The 26,693-nt window shown below is 48.9% G+C and overlaps 1 protein-coding gene across 4 annotated transcripts in view; it reads left to right on the forward strand.

Moving 5' to 3' along the window:
* The window catches only part of il1rapl2 (interleukin 1 receptor accessory protein-like 2), a 358,125-nt gene that overhangs the window by 195,959 nt on the left and 135,473 nt on the right, over positions 1–26,693 (forward strand). For 3 of the 4 annotated variants that reach the window (XM_086222825.1, XM_086222826.1, XM_086222828.1), the window contains 2 exons: positions 15,130–15,299; positions 15,778–15,881. The exons of the other annotated variant lie outside the window; for it this stretch is intronic. In XM_086222825.1, coding sequence (XP_086078951.1) covers positions 15,130–15,299; positions 15,778–15,881 — 274 coding nt within the window. The remainder of the gene's footprint in view (positions 1–15,129; positions 15,300–15,777; positions 15,882–26,693) is intronic. 4 annotated transcript variants of the gene reach the window in all.

Here is a 26,693-nt window from a genome sequence, read left to right on the forward strand (position 1 = left end):
TGTGAGGTTTGATGTTTCTGTCTCCTGGACCTTGGTATGGTTGCAGTTTGGAATCAGTCAGGAGCAGCTCAGGTGCGTCGCTAGTTTCTGACAGGGGCAGGTGTTACTTCCCCTCCCTGCTCCCATTCATGCACTCATGGGTGTGTTAACCTGAAAAGTAGGAGTGGTCATGCCATTTGTGGCATTCCTGCCTTGAGGCCGTCTCCAGCATTTCCACCGTTACGTCACAGGCCAGCGTTTTTCTGTCTGTAGACACGAGGCTGCACCAACACACGTAGTGTACGCACAGAGTGGAGACTCCACACTCCAGCACCAACATGCCAGGGATCGCAACTCAAGCATCAACAATGAAGGCTCATCACTGCGAACGGCACGTCTGCTTCAGCTCCTGGAGATTCTGAAATGTTTGTAGACGAACCAGCGAGGCGTCGGTTGTGTCCTCAGCAACCGTTCCTCTCTCAAGCTGGCCGCTAATCGTCACACTCAGCAACAAAGAAACACTTTCCAGCAACAGAAGAATTCAGAAACACCCACCCCAATATTAGCCCCGGCTCACCCAGGAGAAAGGAAAGTCCCTCCTCATCACCGCAGCCGTGTGATGAGGAGCAGTCAGAGCTGCTCTGTGATTGGTTGCATCCCTGGTCCAGCCGAGTGACACATCACCGTGTGTTACTGGTTCTTGTAAAGACGCCGTGCTCCTGTGACGCCGGAGCGGCCAGGCGAGTCACTGTGGAGCCGGGCTGCTCCAGCACTGTGCTGCAGAACTTTCATCCATGTGTTTGTGTTCCACTGAGTCCTCTGAAACTTTGGCAATCGTTTCTAGACATGAATGTCAGTCTGGCAGCCTGGTTTTTCCTAAATCTTTAATACCTCTTAGATGCCTTGATTGATTCTGTGTGCTGTGACATTTCCTGGTTTCACGGGTGAGCAGGGATGAGTGGCTGACGAGCAGGACACCCTGCCAGTAGGGGGCAGCTGACCATGCCCGGGTTCTCCCGAAGCACAGCCAGAGAGCAACACGCCGGCATGTGCGGTGTTTTTGCCGGAGATTAAAACATGATTTTCTTTTTCTGCTGATGTTCAGCGTTTCACCACCGAACCGCACCATTCCAGCGTGTTTCATTTCAAGCTGACTGACAGGCAGATACACAGAACGAGAATGAGAGAGACGAAGTGATGCAAAGTGATGATGAAGACGGAGCTGCCAGTACAGAAGCCGGAGAGAGAGAAAGATACAGATTTGGAGATTGAAGAGGAGCGGTGGAAATGAAGGTGCTGGGAGTCTGTGAGCGGCGTGTGACAGGTGGAGCAGTTCATTTTTCAACTCCAAGTGTCGACTCCTCACGTCTCCCTCACCTTCTGCTGCGTGTGTGTGGAGGGAGGACGTCTGGTCCGTTTTGTGAACTCGGGTTCTGGGATGTAAAGCAGGACTGCGTAACACCTGCCAGTCGCAGGAGCAGCTGATGTCAGAGAGGAGCAGGAGCCACAGGACAGCAGAGTGGCTACAGTGCCTTCACACCACAGCCTGTTGTGTATCCACTGCGTGTGTGATTCAAATGCAGTAAAGCAAGTGTTACGTTGCTAAAAATAACGACTCGTCTCACCGTGTCAGTGAGCGCCAGCGTTGACTTTCTGAACTCTCAACCGGTGGCCCATCAGTGTCAAAAAGGCAACGTGAAACAGGAAGTCAAACTGGAACTTTATGAATGCAAACTGTATTACATGAACACAACAGCACCATGACAGCGTTCAGCTGAAGTCAGGATTTATTGTGTTGGGATTAAATTGCTGAAGGCAGAAGGTGGGAATGCTCTGGTTCCATTTGTGTGTTCCAGTATCGAAACCAGTGCTTCCAGTGGGCTGTCCATCATTTCGGGTCCAGAGTTCTATCATGACTCCTAACACACACACACACACACACACACACACACACACACACACACACACACACACACACACACACGGGTCATGTAATACTCAGTCACTGGACGGTTCCACTGAGGCCATCAGCAGTGCTGCACCGTGACAGTGTGACTGCTCGGATTACCTGAACATTGTTATTTGTAGCCAACAACAGTTTTTCTACATTTCAAAGAAAACTTTTTCATTTAATCCTCACACAGTTCGATTATCCTGCCCAGCAGGCACGGAACCTGGCTAAGACCCCAACAAGCGATCACAGCCAGTCAAAGACAGAACCTGCACAGCTGCCGATGGCGTCCCCTCCTCCCCACAGCTGCCTTCACCTGCAGAATCAACCTAAGTTCATTCACACTGACAGGTCCTCTCAATCAGCTCGGCCCGACGCCTCCTTGGCTCTCGTCTTTTATTACGACGCGGAACGGGAATGTGGGTCATCACACTGCTTCAGCAGAGACCCTGCGGATGGTGGTCTGAGGACGCCAGACTCCATGATGGAGCCTTCATGATTCCCTCCTTTACAAGTCCCTGTGGCGTCCGAGCTGAAGCCTCTCTGCAGGAGCATCGTTGTCCGTCGGCCACGCCCCCAGTGCTGCCACCCGGTTTAGCGTGCACGTGCTTCTTCGTGGTTGAGGTGCAGTTCTTCACTTATCAGGCAGGCACAGTCTGGACACCATGGCCGTCCTGCTGTGGGACCGCGCTGACAGCCAGTGACCTCGGTGCAGCTCCTGATGACAGAGCGGAGGTTTCCTTCGTTAACAAATTACCTGAATTGTAAAAGTAATGCATTACAATGATCGTTACCACAGAAGCAACACCCCCAGGAGCAAAGACCTGGAGCAACGAGAAGCTAAACCACGTAAACTGGACCTCCAGAGGTTCGGAGACCCCGCCCAACTGAAATATTCATCGAATGCTGCTCTTCTTTTATAGAGCAGATGTCTGAAAGGAGATTTCATCAAAGTATTTCTTCTTGTACCATGTGACCAGAGCGTGTACTCGTGTGTACTTGTCCCACCACTGCACACCAGCTGACCCGTGCCCGTCCTGCTCCGCTGCTGCTGCTGCGCGTTCTGAGGTTCGAGGCAAACGCAGGTGAACTCCCAGAGTCACGTCATCTTTATAACTCTCAAAGTTCATAAGCTCGTCTCCATGTTTCTGCTTGTTAAACAGGTGGTAAGGTAAGCTTCCTGTTTAGGAGCGCGCGCGTTCGTGTGTGAGAGAGAGAGACAGACAGAGAGAGAGAGAGAGAGAGAGAGAGAGGAGCATTCTGCAGCTCCAGAGAAGACTACAGCGCCACTGGAAGAAGACTTTCTCCTCGGAGACACCGGGTGGCGTGGCAGCAGATATTTAACTGTGGAGCGACGATAGCAACCCAGATGTACATGAAGAAGTGTAACCGACCTCCGTGTCGTCCAGGCGGGGCAGGAGAGGGAGGGAGGAGTCAGTTGTTGCTCCAGTCACGTTCACAGAGCTGTGTTTTAGCACCGATGACACACACCTGTCTAATTATAGGTATTATAGAGGGTTTAGGTCTTAGAGAACCTTGAAGCCCAGGAACCGTGGCTGCTTTATTGGACCAATGAGCTGAAAGAGTCCCACAGACCTGGAAGCCCAGACTGAGCATGACTTTGAGTGGGTTAACAACTGTATGTCACTTTTTAAAGGATTTCAATGGGATGAAAGGTTACACGTGAACTCCTGGAGCTGCAGTCCGCCAGTCCATCCCTGGTGCAGTCAGCGCCACAAAGCTGTTTGTTGTCAGGTACAAAGATCCAGATGATGATGGGTTGCAGCTTTGGGCTGGCAGGTCCAGGTTTTATAGCAATGGGGTTTTTCTATACACTTCTGTCACGGTTGCACTCGCACATTTACGTCCAGCTCCCTCTCTCCCTCGTCCCTCCCTCCATCCCTCCCTCTCCGTTGGGTGCTGTCAGTGAACAGGTGTGCAGCTACTTCTCCTTATTAATGACGGGCAGGAGGAAAGCAAAGGTGTGTGTGAGTGTGCGTAACACACTAGAGGACTGACAAATGTGGGAGTGACTGTGCTGCTGCACGCTCCAGCGACACAGTGACAAATGGGCTGGAGAGGCGACGCGCACATATAAGAACACACACAAGGACAACATTTTTATAGCTTGAAAGTCATCGTGGCGGCTCGCAGTGGAGCTGCGGAGGTGAATTAAAAGTTGAAGCTTCTTCCATCTGTCATTTTGATAAAGCATTGTAAACACTGGTAAGTTGTTTAATCAGGTAGTGAATCTTAAAATCTTGTTTTCGTCTCAAAAGTGAGGAACTCGGTGTAATTAGATTATTGCTCTCCTGTGCGGCTTCGGCTGTTGGGAGGAAATTGTTTGGAGTTCATTCTGTTGTGGAGGAACTTTCCCTCCCAGCATGGCGGTGAATAATTGATCAGTCGCGTGTCCTGGTTCCAGAGGTGACCCGACAGTTGTTCGTCGGGATCGCATCAATAAAGGTCGATGGAAGTTTCATACAAAAGATTGCTTTGTTTGCTTGAGGAGATTTTTCCCTTCTTTAAAGGGGAATAAGAGCGCTGGGTGACAGACGGACCCCTGCTCAGCTCCCACGGAGCTACGGACCGCCGTCGTCCTCACTGATCAGCTTCATGTGCAAAACGAGCTGGTTCCACCGGAGGGTTGCAGCGGTCCAACTGAAGGTCATTCCTCCGCACTCGTCCTGTTTCTGCAGCCGATTCTTCTTCTTCTACTCTGATTATTGCAGCCACAGCTTGGAACACCATCTCCTGGCAGCAAGATTCACTCCAACCAGTTGAAGAAAACAAAACTTATTTGCATTCATGCACTTCTTTTCTTGTCCAAAATTAGAATTAACACTTAAAAAATTGAGTGGAAACACTGAAGAAAAATGCAAATATTTATACATATCAAAAAATAGTTTGGGTTTTTTTTTATTTTCGGGGGCCGGTGGAAATTTTAGTGTATTGAGAAGACACAAATGCAAATAAATTAGATGCAAACATCAGAATCAGTGGCGTGTTCCAGTCAGGAGGTGGTGGTCAGGGTGAGTCATGCTACCAGAGCTGAGCAGCAGCAGCTGGTCAGACAGCTCCAGGTCCATCGTCCCTAAAGCTTAAAGTCACTGCTGGTTTGGTCTCCTTTGTGTTGTGTTAATGATGTCATCCTGCTGCGCCGTCTTCTTCTACAGCAGTAGACAAGAGAATTACAGCACCACCTCCCGTGGAGCTCGATGCACAAACACCACATCACACCGGTGAAAGAAAACACTCACATTTTCTTTTGTGTGCTGAATCCATCATCCATCCATCATCTATCCATCCATCCATCATCTATCCATCCATCCATCATCCATCCATCCATCCATCCCTCCCTCCATCCATGTTCTCCCTCTTCTCCTGTTCAGGGTGGTGGGGGTGGAGCCTATCCCAGCAGCCTTCCCCCTGGACAGGTCACCAGTCCATCACAGGGCCAACACATAGAGACAGACAACCATTGGCTCTCCCAGCCACGCCTACGGTCAATTTAGAGTCTGGATTAACCTGGTCCCTCTTGATGTCTTTGGACTGTGGAGGAAGCTGGAGTACCGGAGAGAACCCAGCAGGAACAGGGAGAACATGGAGACTCACCCAGAAAGACCCCGTGCTGCAGCCGGGGCTCCACCCACAACCTTCTTGTTGGGGGCCACAGGGAGGACCACTGCTGCACCGTGCTGCCCTGGGTGCTTAATATTTATGATAAATTTGGATGGAAATCTGATCAATTAGAGTCAGGCAACGCACATGAGACGTCCAAACATTTGGATAACCTTGAATACAGGAAGTGTCTGAACAAGAGTTGAACCATTTAGGAATGGTCACACACACACACACACACACACACACACACACACACACACACACACACACACACACACCTCTTCCTCATCCTGCTGCTGCCTGATGCTGATCATGATGAAGACACAGGAGCCCCTTCATTGAGCAAACGCCAGGTTCAACCACAACACCAAACATCATTATCTGAATAAACATCCAAAAACATCATCATTTACTGCAGATCAGCCGTCCCGTCAGCGCAGGTTGTGTTCAGGTTTAATGACCTCGGGTGTGTGTGTGTGTGTGTGTGTGTGTGTGTGTGTGTGTGTGTGTGTGTGTGCAGGAAACGACTAAACACGCTAAAAAAACAGCGTGTGAAGTGTGACGACATATACAGACATCATCTTTCTCCGTGTGCCGTCTCTACCTTTCCCTCTGTCCCTTCCTCTCTGCCCCCCGTTCCTCTCCCATCATTCCTCCCGCTGCCTAATTAGCCGACTGTTCACATTCCACCTGCGTTTCCTGATGTTGTCGTCTCTCTTTGCTCTCGAATCATTTGGCGGTACGATGTCCTTCCCGTGGTTCTCTCTCCTGCACACATCATAAAGCAACATGCTGGACTGCTTGGTGACACAAGTGCAGATTTCCACACACAACAGCTGATAATGAAGTGAAAGCATTCCCACTCGGAGCCAAGTCCTTCCAGGGAAATCTTGCCACTCAGCCGCCATGGTGCTGCCTCAGGGCGATCGTTCCAGGCTCCGTCGACAGTAACTGGGAGACTTTCGGACTGCACTTCTACTGCTCATGTGATGCACAAGTACAGTCTGAGTGACGACATTTCCCTGCTAAAACTGACACATTGGACTTCCAGCTGATGAATGTCTCCTGCTGAACTGGCGTCAGCGATGAAAGGACATCCAGGACACTGATGACAACTGCTTGACTTTGCCCCAAGATGAAGTTTCTGAGGTTTCTCCCTCACGTTCGTGAACAGCCCCTTCTTTTATGGTTGCATCCACGGAGCCGTAAGCTCCTCCCACCAGCAGTTTATTTACATTTAGCAACTTGTCAATCAGTTTGAGAGTGAGAGCAGGTTCTCATGAGTGTGGTGGGATCCACCGGCTCCGTCCTGCTGTGACAGCAGAGTGTGCATCACTTCAACGACAGCATTCATTCAACATGAAGCCAGTTGGCTATCACACTGGGAACCTGGTTCCCAGTCAGGGACTCTGGGTCTGGCTGGCCCATGTTGTCTCTGCTCTGAGTGAAAGCCTCTGAGGTTAATTCACTTGTTTTATAATCTCCTTATTCAGTGGAACGAGTGAAGGTGCCACATTTAATCAGACTTTCATTCCGGTTTGGAAACGTGACACTTTGCCTTCTTCCTTTTCTGGCCTGCTTTGTTGCAGTTGCATCCCCTCATCCAGCACCGCCATCCTCTGCTCATACATGAGCCTCCCATCTTCTGTCTGCTCCTCCGTCTTCGTCTTCACCCTCATACCACAGCACTGCTGTAGTTGTTACACTCGTGTCTTCTGTTTTCCCAGGAAATCAAACTCATTCCATCTTGTATCACTTTGCGACATTCCCTCTTTCCTCCTGCTCCTCTGTTTTCTGCCTCATATTATTTTTCTCTCCCGTCACACGTCAGTCGCGACCTGATCCTCCGAACCAGACCACTCCAGGCAGGACTGATACGCTGAGCTCTTCTTCTCAGTATCAAGTGCACACGGCAGGAGTGCAGTAAGAGTGTCAGGACTGTCACAGCCGGTGTGATGAGATTGGCCTCCAGCCTGACCAATCAAATTACTTTTTCCTTCTCTTTAAGATAGTGGACCCTCCGCCATGACACCCTGACAAGCTCTGAGAGCAGAGCTGTCATAAAAGCTTGTTGTGGGAGACAACAACTGCCACCAGTTCAAATCAGTATGTGAAACGTTGAATTGTACCTGAGAAGTCATGCTAACCCTTTGAAATGAAGCAGGAAACCTAGAGAGAGGAAGTGTTGCTGGTCCTTCAGTCGTCATGGCTTGAAAGGTAGAATCCTGCCATTCCATTGAGGACTCAGGCTTTAGTCAAAGAAGATGAGAATCTGTGTGTGTGTTGGTGTGTGTGTGCATGTGTGTGTGTGTGTGTGTGCGTGTGTGTGTGCATGTGTGTCTTGGTGAGTGCATGTGTGTGTGTGTGTGTGTGTGTGTGTGTGTGCGTATGTGTGTGTGTGTGTGTGTGTGTGTGTGTGTGTGTGTGTGTGTGTGTGTGTGTGTGTGTGTGTGTGTGTGAGGTGTTGAAGAGGCTAATCTGAACTGGCCACCAGCACCTGAAATCATAAAAATAGCACACAATTGAGTGGTGTGTTGCTGGCCTGCTAACGGTCCACTGACATACTGGCGCCAGCACTCACCTGGCAGAGGACACGCCTTTGGAATGGAGGGAAATGAGAGCGCCGGATTGTTGTTTCATCACCAAACCTGCCGCCCGCCTGCTGTCTCTCTTAATCCATTTCAGCTTCGACACCAAATCATCACAAAAATAGAACAAAATGGCAAGCAAGTGCTTTTCACATCAAATAAGATGATTTCTGGCTGGATTAAGTCAGATTAAAACACAGACATAAATTTTTACAACCTGTACAGGATCATAAAACAATAACAGAACAATAAATCAACACCAGCTTAGAGGAATTCAGGAGTGTTTTCGAACAAGTGGATGAGGCTGCCTCTCGGTTGCTCTTCATCATGAGCAGCTCCTCATCCTCTTGCTGTCCCAGAACAGCAGCAGACTGCCTGAGTCAACCACTTAGTCACAAACCCAGCCTCCGTCAGGAGGAAGCAATCACACACCCACTTCCTGCTTTTTGAGGAAACTGACATTTATGAAGAATCACAGTCAGCTTGGATGGATGACGGATGGATGGAAGGAGGGAGAGATGGATGGATGGAAGGATGATGGATTAGGGATGGATGGATGAGTGGATGGGTGGAAGGATGATGGATTAGGGATGGATGGATGAGTGGATGGGTGGATGGATGGATGGATGGATGGATGGAAGGATGATGGATTAGGGATGGATGGATGAGTGGATGGGTGGATGGATGGATGGATGGATGGATGGATGGATGATAGATTAGGGATGGATAGATGAGTGAATGGGTGGATGGATGGATGGATGACGGATGGGTGGATGGATGGATGGATGGATGGATGATGGATTAGGGATGGATGGATGAGTGGATGGATGGATGGATGGATGATGGATTAGGGATGGATGGATGTGTGGATGGATGGGTGGATGGATGGATGGATGGATGGATGGAAGGATGATGGATTAGGGATGGATGGATGAGTGGATGGATGGATGGATAATGGATGTGTGGATGGATGGATGTGTGGATGGATGGGTGGATGTATGGAAGGATGATGGCTGGATGGGTGGGTGGATGGATGGATGATGGATTAGGGATGGATGGATGTGTGGATGGATGGGTGGATGGATGGATGGATGGATGAGTGGATGGATGGGTGGATGGATGGATGAGTGGATGGATGGGTGGATGGATGGATGAGTGGATGGGTGGATGGATGGATGGATGGATGGATGAGTGGATGGATGGGTGGATGGATGGATGAGTGGATGGATGGATGAGTGGATGGGTGGATGGATGGATGGATGAGTGGATGGATGGGTGGATGGATGGATGAGTGGATGGGTGGATGGATGGATGGGTGAATGGGTGGATGGATGATGGATTAGGGATGGATGAATGATGGATTAGGGATGGATGGATGAGTGGATGGGTGGTGGATGGGTGGATGGATGGATGGGTGGATGGATGATTGGATGGAAGGATGATGGATTAGGCATGGATGGATGATGGATTAGGGATGGATGGATGAGTGGATGGATGGATGGATGGATGGATGGGTGGATGTATGGAAGGATGATGGGTGGATGGATGGATGGATGGGTGGATGGATGGATGGATGGAAGGATGATGGATTAGGGATGGATGGATGAGTGGATGGGTGGATGGATGGAAGGATGATGGGTGGATGGATGGATGGATAGGTGGAGGGACATCCTGCCTCCTGCAGCTGCACCAACAGCTGGACTCAGTTTCTGTGTTAGTTCATGGCTCGCAGGTCATGAAAGGCAAGAGCCATGAACACCATAGTCAGGTGGAACCTTTGCATTCTGAGGGAACTCACCATGAAAAACAGAACAACCAACCTGCAGGAACACCAGGACAGGAGGGATGCTGCCGCTAAGTTTAGTTGCCATAGGGATGAGGTACATATCCAGGTCAGTGGGTAAAAATCAGACTGCAACACCTGAACGGCAAACAAACCTGTGACATTTTGTCTTCAGTTTTCACGTCAATCTGTGTGAGAAGTAATCTCAAAGTAATCTATTACCTGAACTTACTCAGACAGTAACACCGTATGCTAACTTTTTACTTTCAAATGACTGTAGCAAGTCATTCCCCTCACAGACTCCAAACCTTCGAACTGTCTGGAAGGCATTCAGGATGGATGTCCTCACGTTTGCCGTGACTGAAAATGAGATGCAGTCATCAGTCGAGAGGCTCGGCGTCCTCGTATCCTGTCCTTTCATGTCAGCCTCAGCAGGTGAAACATGCTAGGATCAGTTCTGAGGAGCAGGCAAAGCTCAACGTGCACTGGCGGCTTTGGGAGAGAGGAATCGTTGTCTGACGTTGCCAGGATGCCAGTCGCTATTTATATCCTCGTCAGACACCACACACACACACACACACACACACACACACAGAGACAACCACACACACAGAACGCAGCCCAAACACCGTCCTGCTCCTGCATCACAGCAGCAGTGTAGATTTGTCAAATGTCACCATCCTCTGTTCAGTAGTGTGTGTGTGTGTGTGTGTGTGTGTGTGTGTGTGTGTGTGTGTGTGTCATTATGAGGCATCATTTTGAGAATGGCTCTGTTGTACTTCCTGTCATGTCAGCACACTGACACCCTTAAGGTGTGTTCACACCAAACGCGATGTGAATTTTCGTGTCACTTTAGTTTACACGTGAATGTGCGTCTCTTCGCCTCTCTACATAGACTGTACATGTAAACTTAACACGCAAAATCTTTGCGTGGCGTTTGGTGTGAGTACGTGTGTCCTCAGGGACTCGGGCTCGGCTGTGTGACAGGCAACAGCAGCAGGCTCTCTCACCGCTCTATTCTCTCTCTCATCTTCACTGTAAATTGCCCTGCAGTGCTGATAGACTGTGTGTGTGTGTGTGTGTGTGTGGGTGTGTGTGTGTGTGTGTGTGTGTGTGTGTGTGTGTGTGTGTGTGTGTGTGTGTGTGCGCGCCTGTGTCTGTTTTGTACTCGGTGGCTATATTTCATGTGTGTGTGTGAGTGTGTGTTGATGGGGGGGTTCTCTGAATTCATTCCCTCTTCTGTGTGTTTGTACCTGTTTGTGAATGTCGGGATCATTACCTGTGTGAGTGTGTGGGGGTGGCTGGGGAGGGGTCAGGTCAAGCTATTATTATGGCAGCAGCTGTAGTGGTATTGCAAGGGATTGTGGGACGTGTGCGGAAAGGCTGGAGGCTCTGAAGGGCTTTGTGTTTGAGTGACGGGCCTGAAGTAGATATGTGACACCCTGCATAAACTAAAGAAGTCCCCCTCCTCCTCCTTTGAGGTTTCACTTTGGTCATGTGGAGCTGCAGGATTCTCATATATGAAAATACACTAAAATCTTGCGACTTTGAAGAATGATGGGTGTTTCCTGTGAAAGGGCCAAGGACAGTTTGAGTCCTTAAACAGAGCAGAAACATTAACATGAGCAACTGCTGTGGACAGAAGCTCCAATTTATAAAATCAAAAATGTAGTACAAGTAGGCAGCTGTGGAGCGTGAAGCAATCCAATCAGCTGACGCGAAATGAGCCAAAAAATGAGACAGCAAGAGATGAAGACATCAGTTAAAGTCCTGTCACGTTTCCATGGAATTGCAATGTTACTGGCGTCCAGGGTTCACATTTGCTTGGATGCCAGTTCACGTTCTTGCTGTCAGGAGACAAACCAGCTGGCCCAGTCAAACACTGAGTCAACAAAAGGACAGTTTCTCTACGGGTTCATATATGTCCTCTTTCACCAACAGCCACATACAATGTTTCTGTTCCAGCAAAAGTAAAAAAAACAAGACCAAAAAACAACAACAACAACAATGAAAAGAGGTTAACTATAGAAGAGAGCCCCCTGGAGGCAGCAGGTCTGAACATGTTCTACTGAACGTATGAGAGTTTCAGGCTCCAGATGGAGGGCGGAGCCTCAACACTAACGTCAGAACGTCGGATCCAGGTATTCAGCACCACGGACAGCGACTCCAGCTGATGCCCCGACAGCTGCTTCTTGTTCTGTACCACAGATCACAAACGCAGCTCACTCAGCCTGATAGACGAGTCCCATATGTGTGAGATTTAAAGGAGAAAAGTCCCACTAGCAAAGGAGGAGACATGTCATTTGTTGGTGTGTGTGTGTGTGTGTGTGTGTGTGTGTGTGTGTGTGTGTGTGTGTGTGTGTGTGTGTGTGCGTGTGTGCGTGTGTGCGTGTGTGTGTGTGTGCATTCTCCAACAGTACGACTGAGGAACTTCAGCATTATTCAGGGTGATTTTTGTTAGGCCGTCTGGGAGCGTCCACATGCAGATGAAGCTGAGGGGAATAACATATCTGCCCGTCCTGAAACCTCGCGCATTTTGATCTGCAGACACGTGCAGCTAAACACACTTATGCACACTGCAGAAAAAACACACACACCTTCATGCACGTATGCCCAAATGGAGATAAACACACATTCACAAGCATGTGAAGAAGCAATGAATGAGTTATTGAAGTTTGCTTTGCTTGTGACCTGCAGTCATTCAAGCAGAGTGTCTCTAACATTGTGTGTGTGTGTGTGTGTGTGTGCGTGTGTGTGTGTGTTTGCGTGTGTGTGTGCGTGCTTGTGAGAGGCCTGACACCTTCAGTTTGTGTCAGCTCATTAATTTACAACTGCCAAGTCAGGCCACTTAATTCTCTCTCACTTGCACTCCACATACACATATGCAAACTCATTAAAGCATACAAATGTTTGTGTGTGTGTGTGTGTGTGTGTGTGTGTGTGTGTGTGTGTGTGTGTAGTGATGCTAACCTCTTCAGCTTCTCTACCACTTAAAGCATATTGCTAAATCTATAAATGTAACCGATTATCTACGTATTCATAAATTTGCAGGCAAACTCGTGCAAATGAGGTCTTTAAATCTTGGTTTGTAACTCACCTGAACACAAATTCACCTGACACCCTTTACAGAGCGCTCAAACACATGTACAGTAGTAACCATGGCAACGATCCATATCCTGCATCAAATCCCTCACTTCTGACTTTGGATACACACTTCTGCAGGTGTATTATGATGCTTCATCACTGCTGCAGTGACATCATGGTGTGTTCAAGGAACACTCAGGTATTTGTGGTTGTTTTCTCTCTCCTTCAATCTATGTCATGTGACCTAATTTAATCTCAGTACCCGGCAAATCATTTGTCGTTCTTTGCAAAACAACATTACTAGAACCAGATTCCATCAAATTTCACTGTTTTTCAGTAAATTGGTTCATAACTTGTCACTTTGAAGAGTCATTACAGGCTGAAATGGAAACACAGACATCCATCAAACGTGCCGAGCAGCAGAATCACCGTCTGCGGTGGCGCCAGGAGCTTTACATCGACGCTCTAACAAAATGTCGCAAAAGATGCTTATCTGGTGCCAAAGGTGTGGAGCTTTCATTGTAAGAGTTCTGATGACAGGGACTGGGGAGTCAGGTTAGATCTCAGTCTTGGATAGATTCATACATGACATACATGACATACATGACACATCAATGACCTGCATTTAACATTACGCTCCTGCTGCACACAGTCAGTCTGCATGTGTGCAGCGTGCAGAAACAAGCAAGAGAAGCTGCAGACACAGCGACCTCAGTGGCTAACTGGCGAGCCGCATCCATTTTAAGCACTTTGCAAACAAAAGACTGCGTGGGCCTTGAGGAGTTTAAGCATTCACTCGCGACCAGCATCACCTCACGGGACACACACAGGTCTGTGCGGGTGGGGCCGCCTCTCATGATCCTTGGAGTTTGGTTTCAGGCCAAAGCCCAAAGCTCCACTGTCCTACTGCAGTACACCAGTGAAAGCCTGCCACACCCCACGCTGTCCTTCGGTGTGCCGGTTGTGTTGCGTGTCTCACGCGCTTGTGTGTCGGAACCACAGTACAACAAGCAAACTCACCTTTGCAAAATTTTGGCATCAGTTTGATAGCAAAGTGTCTGGTTTGTTGGGATCCCAGCTGGTAGCCAAAGTAGCCGGAGGTCCAAGGATGCAGTCAGTGAAGTCTTCCACACGTATGGAAGGTTGACACGCAGACATTCAGGGTTTCATGCTTCATATCTGTGCTTCCAAAAGTTTTGTTGGGTAATTGAGGTCAGTCCGTCATCGTTGTGATAGACAAACGCAGGGGCTTGCGTGTAGACACCAGCTATGCTAATGAGGAGGGAAGCTGCTGGTGTAGGTGGGCGGTGACAGGCGCAGCATGGCTGCAGGACAGGAGCTGTAGCTCAGAGGGCAGGCGCCTGTGGGCGGCACTCACACCTGAGAACATGCGTGTGACGTTGACACGTCGAGGGGAACATAAGTCAGAGGGCCAGGAGATGAAGGGAACCTGTGGAAGGAGAGGTGGAGGAAGAGAAGTCCTTTCGGAAAAGCTCTGTGTAATTTTCCATCCTGACCTCGGTGTCTCACCAGCTACTCGTCTTCCATCGACAACTTGTTTTCTGTTTGTTCCGGCTGGCCAGTTCTCACCCCAACTCCACCCCTCTCACTTCCTCTCTCGTCTTTTCTTTCTTCATCTGTTCTCAACCACCTCCATTTTCTTTATTCCTCTGAATCTCGAGTGTTACATCTCTTGCTCTTTTGTCATTATCGCTTTTCTTCATTTCAATTTCAAGAAATGCATCAAGACATCCAATATATCAGTGAAGGAAACATTTTAATTAGTTCCCGGTTTTGATTCTCTGGATCTTTTTTATTTCTGTCACTTCTGCTCTGCATCCCTCCATCTCTCACAACCTCAAACTTAGATTCAGTTCAAATCCAGGTTTTATTGCCTTGAAGCTATGAAGTGATACTGCAGGAAATGAACCTTCCCCGCTCCGTCTAGCACCGAGTCTCCTGATCCAGTATTTGTGGTAATAAAGTCAAGCTGATAATCTTACAGATGTGTTTGTGATGACCTCCCATGTTTCAGTCCAGGACTCCCCTCTCATGTAATGGAATGTGTAATGGCCATCATCCGCCAGACTCAGTGTTCCTATTATTCTCCTTCCTCACAGTGGATGGCTGCATCGACTGGTCAGTGGACCTGAAGGAGTACCATGTTCTGGCCGGGGAGCCAGTACGGGTGAAATGTGCCTTGTTCTACAGCTACATCCGCACCAACTACACCATGGCAACCAACGCCAAACTGCGTCTCATCTGGTACAAGAACAAAGGAGATGCCGAGGTGAGCTCACCCAGACTAACAGCTGCTGACGGAGGAAAGGGACTGTGGAGAGTAAAATTGCATTTTTCTTATGTGACAGTGTTTAAATAAAAACTAAAGAAACCTTTCCTGAAAGTGAAAAGGCCTGAGGTTGAGGCAGAGCGTTTCACTCTGACAGGTCTGTTTTCAGAGGAATGTTGATGACATGAAGCTTCTCTGCAGTTGTAATTACTGACTCACACCCAGAGCACAGAGGTCCATGGATCAGTCAGGGGTCCTCAGCTCCTTCCTGACAGGAAGGAGGGTGGCGCCAACATTTCCTCATGTTTTACTTGACAGACACATGAAGGTGCAGTGTATCTGTCTGGGATGTAGAGTTGAAGCAGAAAGTGGTGTTAATACAAAAGATGACAAGAGTAGAAGTACTTTACATGTACCTGAAATGAGCACAGGACCTGAGGAGAAGCACTGACTGCTGCCTGTGTGCTGCCCCCTGCAGGAGCCCATCATCTTCTCAGGCCACAGACTGAGCAAGGAAGACGACTCCATCTGGTTCAGATCTGCTGAAATGGAGGACAATGGGTTCTACACATGTGTACTGAGGTACTAAGACTAAGGTCTCCTGTTTGTGTGTGTGTGTGCATGCGTGCGTGCGTGTGTGTGAGTGTGTGTGTGTGTGTGCGTGCGTGCATGCGTGTGTGTGAGAGTGTGTGTGTGTGTGTGCGTGCGTGCGTGCGTGTGTGTGTGTGTGTGTGTGTGTGTGTGTGTGTGTGGCTATGACACATAGGGAACATCCCTCATCTCTATTAGGTTTTTATTCATTTTGGTATTTTACCTTAAAGGAGGACTCATGAAATGTGTGTGTGCGCGTGTGTGTGTGTGCGTGCGTGCGTGCGTGCGTGCATGCGTGCGTGTGTGCGTGCGTGCGTGTGTGTGTGTGTGTGTGTGTGTGTGTGTGGCCATGACACATAGGGAACATCCCTCATCCCGATTAGGTTTTTATTCATTTTGGTATTTTACCTTGAAGGAGGACTCATGAAATGTGTGTGTGTGTGTGTGTGTGTGTGTGTGTGTGTGTGTGTGTGTGCGCGCGCGTGCGTGTGTGTGTGTGCGTGCGTGCGTGTGCGTGCGTGTGTGTGTGTGTGCGCGCGTGTGTGTGGCCATGACACATAGGGAACATCCCTCATCCCTATTAGGTTTTTATTCATTTTGGTGTTTTACCTTAAAGGAGGACTCATGAAATGTGTGTGTAATGAATCCCATTTCCAGATGATTTCTAAGAAGAGCAGCTCAGTTTTGACGTCTGTATTTAGAACTCGGGAGCCGGAGCTGTGGGTGCACGAGCGTCCTCTCGCCTCATGTCATAAATCACCCCCTCCCTTGTCGTCTTTATCCTTTTGGCTTCCTCCTCTGCACCTGATACTTTCACCACCTTCAGCGTCTCCTATTTCTTTCCCTTTGCACCATCACCACCCTTCACCTTCTCCCTCCTACAGCCTTTTTTTCTCCCACACCTAATCTGCTATCCCTTCAATTCACTGCCTCCATCTTCTGCACCTCTACTCCCCACCCTGCCTCCTTTTCCATCTTCCTCCAAATCTCCCACTCCTCCTCCTCTATCTCCCTCTCTGCACCCAATTCCTTTTCTCCCCATCATCACACTAGCCCTCATCCTCCCCTCCGTTGCTCTCCACCCACCTCCTTTTCCTGCCAGAGTTTGACACCTTTCCTCCTTAATAAGCTCTCTCTCCTGCTCTTTCTCTCTTTCTGTCTCCCCCTCGCTCTCTCAGCATGACAACCTAATTAGGGCCTGGTGTCTGTCATTGTTTCAGGGTCTCTTATTAACACACACACACGCACGCACGCACATACACACACGCACGCACGCACATACACACATGCACACACACTGCCAGTGTGGCACTACCAGGAGAATCGTATTATGTCACTAGAGGGCTGTATGGAGAGAGTGTTGCTGTACTCCAGCCGAAGCCTGCAGTCTTCTAAATCTATGCATGCTTCTGATTTGATGACCAGTTCACAATTGTAGCAGCTTTGTTTTGAGAACGCCCGCTGACACACTCAACTTTTAAAGGCTTAATTTTGAGATTTCCAGGTGTCAATCAGATGTGAGATCAGCTGCCGTGCAGTTCATGCAGGAACAATAAAAGCAGATGAATCTCATTTGCAGAAATAGGTTGTAATATCTCCTTCGTCGTGCATTCCTGCCAAGGGTTGAAATGAAGATTTCAGCTCTCCGGGACCTCGTGAAATGCTTCATCTCCACATTGATGGTGTTTCATTTTTTGGTAAATGATCAGAGGTTGTTTGTCTTGGCATGAGTCATCAGCTGCGACCTGACAGAGAGACAAGAGCATCTGGTCTTATCACAAATTCATACGCGGAGCAGATACTCGTACTGTGCAGCAGGATTGTCTCTTACCTCATCAGTGACTGAGCCTGATATTTGGCTGGGGGTCCCACTGGTCAGGATGGATTTTGACAGGAGTTGGATGGGAGTGACAATCCGCTCCCGTCAGGCTCGCAGTAACACAAAGGGCCCTATTCAAGTTATCTATGGCGCCTATGGATGGTGCCGTGTGTGTCGTGCGTTTGGAGCGTGTTCAGCTTCATTTGGTATTCAGAAGGCGTGTAATCAGAGCACAAACCACAGCACAAAGAGGTCGTTGCAGACACCTGATCATTCACGAGTGAGTTTCAGGCTCCGGCTTGAAGCTAGCAATGACGCTGCTTGACCGAGCGCCAGCTTGCCATGATTAAAAAAGGGTGCAAAGACTGATAAGTTCACACCCAAACTGTTTGCTCTGACATACGGCAGGCGAGTCAGTCACAGGCAGAAGACGAGCAGATGTTCTCATGCCGTCACAGCGCTGTGACATCATTCGTTGTACATCTGGACGATCCTTTGCTCTTCTGTTGATCTGTCCATGTTCAGAGATCATGCAGCTGTCGGGGGCTGAATCCCTCCTCTCCCATTGCACCAGGGTACCATGCTTGGGTGGCAGGCGTGAGCACGCCATTCGACCAACTGTTCTTTGAGCCCAGAGCTAAGACCGGCCTGCTAGCATTTGCTGAGTAGCACAGGAGACAATGTGAAGCTCAGGCTGATGGAATGTTTTTAGTCCTGTGGGAGGCCAGAAATGTAACATTTTGATCTGATGACAGGGTTAGAACCATCTATTGGGTGACATGGACGGATTTAAGCCAAACCAAACAACTGCTAACCTGAGAATTTTGGAGATCTCAGTCACGCGGGTCACGGTATCTCTTGAGGGCTGTTTCTTTGGATGAGAGGTGAAACGTCTTCAAGCGAACTTGATCAGTCCGGTTGACGGCGACACGCCACTGAGGAGGTTTTGGGAATCATGCATGTCACATAGAAAGAGACATAGGATATCCTAAATCAGTTTATTGTCAAACCTCAGGACGTCCAAGGGGTCGTTGTTGTCTGTCGTTTCCTTTTTACTCCACACATCCAAAGATCTCGCTTCCTTGATGCAGTTTGGTGCTCTTTCCTTCGTCCAGTCAGTCTTTGTGGTTGGTACTGGTCATGCTAAAGAGCCACTTCACTTCATGAAGAATGTAACTAGACAAACTGACATAAACTCCATTCCAGACACAGGCTTATACCGTCAGTGTAAAGAGGCGTGAGAGGTGATAAGTGAGCGGCATGTAGAGCGGCAGTGAGCGACCTGATCTGCCACTCTGGACTCAGAGAGGCACCAAAAATGTCTATGAGGGAAAAGAAAGTATCACAGATAGAACTTGTTGTCTCATCTTGTTTCTATGGTGAAAAGTCCAAGTTGAATTCTTAAATACACCCGAGATTTTCAATTGCCCACGGCAAAATGATTGCCATTCATGCTCCGCATTGATTCTTTGCATGACCTCTACAAAGAGGCTGAGTCTTCTTTAATTCATGCAGTACACTGAGGGTTTGCCTTTAGCCTTGTAGCTGCTGGCAAATGATATGTCCTCCTCTCTCATAGGTCACTGAAGAGCCCCTGAAGCTCTCCTCCACTTAGATGTAAGCGAGGATGTCAGTCTGACTGGAGATGCGGTTTACAGAACCAATCAGAGCGTGGCTCTGACATTCGAGTCACTGCCCCTGTCCCTGAGTTCCTGGAAATGGGATGCAGTTCGGACGGACACGTGACCACAACTACTCAAGCGTGAATGAGGCTTAAGCAGGAGTAAACTTTACTTTTGTGGAAAAAAAAATCTCCTGGATCTTCACACTTCTTCAAGGAAAACACCACCCAAAAGGTGTATTTAGAATACTTTCAAAGCCACATATGGCCACCTCTGTCTTTGATCTGTGCTAGAGTGGAGAGCAGAGCTGAGAGCTGGCCCTTTAAGAACCCCTCCCCACTGCTCTGTCTTTGATCTGTGCTAGAGTGGAGAGCAGAGCTGAGAGCTGGCCCTTTAAGAACCCCTCCCCCACTGCTCTGTCTTTGATCTGTGCTAGAGTGAGAGCAGAGCTGAGAGCTGGCCCTTTTAGAACCCCTCCCCCACTGCTCTGTCTTTGATCTGTGCTAGAGTGAGAGCAGAGCTGAGAGCTGGCCCTTTAAGAACCCCTCCCCCACTGCTCTGTCTTTGATCTGTGCTAGAGTGAGAGCAGAGCTGAGAGCTGGCCCTTTAAGAACCCCTCCCCCACTGCTCTGTCTCTGATCTGTGCTAGAGTGAGAGCAGAGCTGAGAGCTGGCCCTTTAAGAACCCCTCCCCCACTGCTCTGTCTTTGATCTGTGCTACAGTGGAGAGCAGAGCTGAGAGCTGGCCCTTTAAGAACCCCTCCCCCACTGCTCTGTCTTTGATCTGTGCTAGAGTGAGAGCAGAGCTGAGAGCTGGCCCTTGAAGAACCCCTCCCCCACTGCTCTGTCTTTGATCTGTGCTAGAGTGAGAGCAGAGCTGAGAGCTGGCCCTTTAAGAACCCCTCCCCCACTGCTCTGTCTTTGATCTGTGCTAGAGTGAGAGCAGAGCTGAGAGCTGGCCCTTTAAGAGCCCCTCCCCCACTGCTCTGTCTTTGATCTGTGCTAGAGTGAGAGCAGAGCTGAGAGCTGGCCCTTTAAGAACCCCTCCCCCACTGCTCTGTCTTTGATCTGTGCTAGAGTGAGAGCAGAGCTGAGAGCTGGCCCTTTAAGAACCCCTCCCCCACTGCTCTGTCTTTGATCTGTGCTAGAGTGAGAGCAGAGCTGAGAGCTGGCCCTTTAAGAACCCCTCCCCCACTGCTCTGTCTTTGATCTGTGCTAGAGTGAGAGCAGAGCTGAGAGCTGGCCCTTTAAGAACCCCTCCCCCACTGCTCTGTCTTTGATCTGTGCTAGAGTGAGAGCAGAGCTGAGAGCTGGCCCTTTAAGAACCCCTCCCCCACTGCTCTGTCTTTGATCTGTGCTAGAGTGGAGAGCAGAGCTGAGAGCTGGCCCTTTAAGAACCCCTCCCCCACTGCTCTGTCTTTGATCTGTGCTAGAGTGGAGAGCAGAGCTGAGAGCTGGCCCTTTAAGAACCCCTCCCCCACTGCTCTGTCTTTGATCTGTGCTAGAGTGAGAGCAGAGCTGAGAGCTGGCCCTTTAAGAACCCCTCCCCCACTGCTCTGTCTTTGATCTGTGCTAGAGTGGAGAGCAGAGCTGAGAGCTGGCCCTTTAAGAACCCCTCCCCCACTGCTCTGTCTTTGATCTGTGCTAGAGTGAGAGCAGAGCTGAGAGCTGGCCCTTTAAGAACCCCTCCCCCACTGCTCTGTCTTTGATCTGTGCTAGAGTGAGAGCAGAGCTGAGAGCTGGCCCTTTAAGAACCCCTCCCCCACTGCTCTGTCTTTGATCTGTGCTAGAGTGAGAGCAGAGCTGAGAGCTGGCCCTTTAAGAACCCCTCCCCCACTGCTCTGTCTTTGATCTGTGCTAGAGTCGAGAGAGAGGAGGAGCACCAGAATTGGAGTGTGTAAAAGCTGAATAAGTCTGCATACGTTGGTCAAGAGTGACTCATAATACCATATTTTTGTAGAGGTTTTTGTCAGGAATCCAGTGGTGTGTTTGTTAAAGCTGTGGGATGTATGGTGTAGACGTCAGAAGCGTTTGTTTGACAGTATGTACCCTGAGAGGACACGGTCTCCCCATAGACTTCCATTGTAAGGTGAAACGTGTCTCCCCCAATTTGACGGCTTATAAAACCCAAACTGTTGGTGCTTTATAAAAACTTTTAACAACTTTTAATCAGCAGAGTTTGAGAAAGTCATGTATGAAGTTTTGGAAGCGATACCATGAACGCCCTAGGAGGAGATGGCATTTGTTCGGGGCGCACATTCGTGTCCAAATTGTGGACGTCCTGTTCGAGCGAGGTCAGGGGTGTCTGTGCATGATTTGTCCGTCTTGATGAGACCAATAAAACGGTGTTGGTCCCATGTCTGTAGGACTTTTCTACAGGCCGTGGTGTGGTTTTTTTCTGTATCTAGGTGGCGCTATTGAGTAGAGCGCTGCTTTTTTTGTAATTATTTAATTTTTCGCCCCACCCAATGTGTGGACCAAATTTGGTGAGTTTTTGAGGGTGTTTAGGGGTCAGATTAACTTTTGGAGTGGCGAGTCTGTGGAGCAACCATAGTAGGGTCTTGAGTGCCTCCGGGCTCAGGCCCTAACAAGTTATCTGGCTTGAGCGGTGAAGACCAGACACAAATACATTGGCAACGTGATCACACTGTGCGTGTCTCAACCACCTGCTGGAAAGGTTAGGAAACATCGCCATGGACCCCTGGTTGCTTTGGTGTGTAGCTACGATCAGCTGGCCTTCATTCAAGCAGGTATTCACTCGCTCCACTCGTAGTTGCCCCGACTGAAGGCGGCCATGGCACAGGTTGTTTTGCCACACAGATTTTGTGTGTGTGTGTGTGTGTGTGTGTGTGTGTGTGTGTGTGTGTGTGTGTGTGTGTGTGTGTTGATCCAGAACAACTTTGAGGCATTGTTATAAAGCTAAAGGTGAGAAAGCATTGAAGGTGGAGAGACATTCCCTCTCAGGAGAACAGGAGCATGAGAGACGAGCTGGAGAGAAAGTGAGATGCATGCAGGAGAGGAGGAGAAAGAAATGAAGGTGTGTGGGTGGTGACAAGAGAGTCAAGGAGAAAGTAGTTATGGGGAGAAAGAGTGGGTAAATAGATGAAGAAAAAGTTGAAAATGCTAACAGAGAAGGTTGAACTCTACCAGGAGGCAGTAGCGAGAGAGAGAGAGAGAGAGAGAGAGAGAGAGAGAGAGAGAGTACTGGATGATAGGAAGAATGAAGAGTGGGAAAGAAAAGAAAAACAAGATCCATTTTCTCGGCGGGTATAAGGACCTCGGTGGGGGGAGAGGGTGTCTCCGCGTCTCCGCTGCGTCTGCCCGCGATCCTCCATTCACTCACTGTCATTATGATGTCAGCGCAGAAACAGACCCTCACAGCGAGAGGTCTCACTTTACTCTGGAGGCTGTAATGCTGTGGAAAAGCTGCACCAAACCACCACCCTGCTGTCCTCCACCCTCTCAGGCTGAGAGAAAATCAAAAAGTAGATGCAGTCACACACTCAGGATGAACAGAGGAGCTCGAATGAGAAGGACAGAGGACAAATGATAGAGTGAAGGACTGGGAGAGAACAAAATAATGAGTGTTAGGCAGCAAACAAGGAGGAGCTCCTGGAGAGATTTCATGCCTTTCGCTGCGCCTGTGCTCCACCCTCCCACCATCCTGGGTGAGCCAGCGACATCCAGCCGGCTGGATGGTGTGTTTGGGGATCGTTTGGCTGGCTGGACGGGCGGGGGGGGTTTGCAGTTGTTTCATTCACAAACGTCTTGGCAGGGTGGTTGGCTGGAGGGTGTGAGGGCTGGTTCGTGTACTCGGGCAGGACAGCGGGCAGATCGGCCAGCTGGCTCGGAGAGAGATGGCGTGAGAAGGTGGCCGCTTCTCTGAATGTTTGATGGTTGAGTGTGATTGGCTGTTAAACCGGCTCTTGTTTATTGTCTGCAAATTAATTTTGTTATTGGCAGTAATCACCAGAAAAACCATGACGCTGATTATACAGTATGTTAAAATATGTAAGTTGGCCTTGTCGCATGTCTGCAGAAGCCAAAACAAACTCTGGGTGGTGGATCCTCGCAGGATCCGGGATCAGGGATACGTGCAGGGGGGGACGCACTTGATGACACTGTCATTTCACAACACTGCTGCAGAACTTAAGCTCAGAACCTGGAACTGCTGACATCAAAAAAGGGTTTTGCTCCCACCCAAAATGCAAAGTAACAACTGTAAAGGACCTCACAAATTCAATCAAAGTGATGAGAGCTCAGGAGCTCAGCCCACCTCCCCAACGAGGAGCTGATCCAGCACAACTCCTGTAGAACCGGGCTTCCTGATTGGCCCATCTGTCACAGGAACCTTTTCCCTGTGGACATTTAGTTTTTTTGGTATTCATGGAATCCTGAGACTTGAGTTCTCCTGCCTCTGTGTTTGGTTCCACGTACCCACAACCCCTTGCTGACGTCCTGTATTTCAGCTTCCCTTCTTCTTTTTGTGTTTTCAGTCGGAGGTGCAGAGTGCAGTCATGTCCGCTTGTTGGTGTCTTCTTGTACTCTCAGTTGGTTAAACTTAAAAGATCATGTGACATTTTTCAGAGAGCAGACTTCATGAGCGCCTACCTAACGCGGTCACATGTGACCATCTTGGCGGTGATTGATGACATGTGGGCAACAAACAGAGAAGTTACTCTTCGTTTTAAACGCCAACGGCGTCTCCTGAGGAATTCAGCCTTGATGAGCATCAGGTATATCAGGACCGCAGAGTCTCTCTACCTGGTAGAAAGGTTCCTCTTGATAGTTCAGGTGTGGTCAGGCTTCGTCTGAGGGGCTCTGGCTCGGCTTCATCCAATCACCATCCAAAGAGTCTTCCATTTCCTAAGAGTTTCTGTGGGCGATGTCACAGATTGTCCCACTAAACTACAAATTCAGACCAGAGAGGCAGCTCTTAAGATAAATCTGGATGATGAATCTCCTTCCAGGGAAGTTCAGGCCGCATGGTTGGCCATGTGTAACTACGTTGCCTTGCCACCGATGTGGAGGTTGCTGGCTTTTTGATTGACTGACTAATGGCTACTCTCACCTGCTGTTTGTCTCCTGAGGACTCAGAATCATTATTCCAAGAAGCAGGTTCACCTCTTTGCTTTTGTCGATGATGAATGAAGCTCATGGGCTGATTTCCATTTCCCATCTGTTTCCCGTGGATGTGTGCTTCTATCTTGGCTATTCCCCGGTGGTATTTCTAGTAAGCCGAACCACCTGTCTCTCTTTGCATTCGAGGAGAAATCTACTCTCTGTGGAATGTCACACACAACACACACAGAGTTGTCACAAGGGTGTTTATGAATGCCAGCCAAATGTTTAACCTTTTCTCTTCATCAGATTAACAGACTCGGAGCATGAGATGAAGACAGCCAGCCGAGAGAGGGAGGGAGGGAGGGAGGAAAGTGAAGTCGAGGTTCCAGAGCAAAACAGAGGCAGGAAAGGCAAGAGCGGACATTTCAAGTTTCTTTGGCAGTCCTCTATGATTTGGCAGCCATTGAGTCAGTTCCACTTTTTGTGCCAGTGTAAGCCAGCATGTGCCGGTGCATGCCAGAAAAAAGAGAAAGAAAAAAGGTTTTGATGCTTTGGTGTTCAAGAGGTTTAAGGTGCTCTGAAATCCTATCTGACTTGGAATGTGGGATGTGGGAGAAAAGCTGAGAAGAAAGAGGGCAGGGAGGGGGGTGTTGGGCAGACAGCTCTGTTAAATACAGCGACTAGTTTGATCATCACCCCATTTAAAATTCATACCACTCATTCATGAGACTGCACTCATGAAAGCCACGCTGAGCCTGATTTACCTACTTGATGCAGCACACAAATATCTCACAATCACACTGCAAACAAACACGCAAGAACATGGCGGAAGCCAACAAGTTTCTGAGCTCAGCGCGGCGTTGAAACAGATTCTCCCCACTGCCACACGATCCTCTCAAACCAACCGTGATGTTTAACTCTTTTGAGCTCAGCGTTGCTGACTGCAATATGGATGCATGGTTACAAGAGTTCAGTGAGGGTTCGAAGCTGGCCGAGGTACAGTAAGGGCTGACCCCAGGTCTGTGACAGAGTCTCCCCGCAGAACAGTTGGATGTGACCTGCAACCTTTTCCTCTCAGCCTCATCCCTGCGCTGCAGCTGAGTGTGGATTCACTTGCATGTCGTCTGTAGCAGAACGACGCTTGTATTTCTTCTGAATTCTATTTCTAAAGTCCACTCTAAAGGCTAAAACTCTCAGCCCAGCACAATGCGTCAGCACCTAAAGTTCCGACCTGACCTGAGCCCAACTAAATGGAACAGGGCCTTACTTACCCTTGGAACACTGAGGTTCAAATTAGTACCACCATCACGAACATTGTAGGGATGGTGGTACGAGATAATGTTCACGATAAAATATCATTTTCATCAAAATATATGAAAATACAACACTGCATACCAAACTGAAGTACTCTTCTGTACTTTCCTGACATGCAATGTCACATCAAGTGAACATGTTACCATGGGGGAGCCTACAAGATGATATGAAGAGAACGGTGTGGGTGAAAGTGTCCCCCCCCCCCAGCGTTAGTGGTTGAGGGCTGATGTTATTGATCACACCTGGAGTGACCGCATGTCACCGAGCTGAGAAGAGCCCACGGTGTGAATGGACCTGCGTGACTAGGAGACTCCTATTGAAGGTCACTGCTGAGTGATGACAACCTTTTTGACCAGTTCTGGGAAAACAGAATTATTTTTTAGTAGCATTAAGTTTCACTTTAAGGTAAACAATTATGGCTTAAAGGTGCAGTACAAACACACACACACACACACTTACACAAAAATACACAAAAGCGCATGAACCTGCACAGTCCACCACATGCATCTATCACACAAAAACAAGCTAGCTGAACAACTTCGGAGGTTAATGCACGAGCGCCCGTCTGCACGCTCCATACAGTCAGAGAAACTGCCAGATTGCTGACGCCGTCATGCGTTTATCACCTCCTACTTCCTGTTTGCTCTAGTTCCTGTTTAAGAAGAGTGAAAAAATAAACCAAAATACAGCAGTCAGAATGAAAGTGCATGCATGGGTTCCCTGGGTGACTCTGTGGACTGCTTTTCCTGCACTTTGTTTTTCATACCATCCCTCCATGTTCTCCCTCTTCTCCTGTTGAGGGTGGTGGGGGTGGAGCCTATCCCAGCAGCCTTCCCCCTGGACAGGTCACCAGTCCATGGCAGGGCCAACACATAGAGACAGACAACCATTGGCTCTCCCAGTCACACCTACGGTCAATTTAGAGTCTGGATTAACCTGGTCCCTCTTGATGTCTTTGGACTGTGGAGGAAGCTGGAGTACCAGA

Source organism: Aulostomus chinensis, chromosome 13, assembly GCF_037954235.1.
Source record: "Aulostomus chinensis isolate RoL2024-O1b breed Wild chromosome 13, RoL_Achi_v1.0, whole genome shotgun sequence".
In the NCBI taxonomy this organism is placed as follows: domain Eukaryota; kingdom Metazoa; phylum Chordata; class Actinopteri; order Syngnathiformes; family Aulostomidae; genus Aulostomus; species Aulostomus chinensis.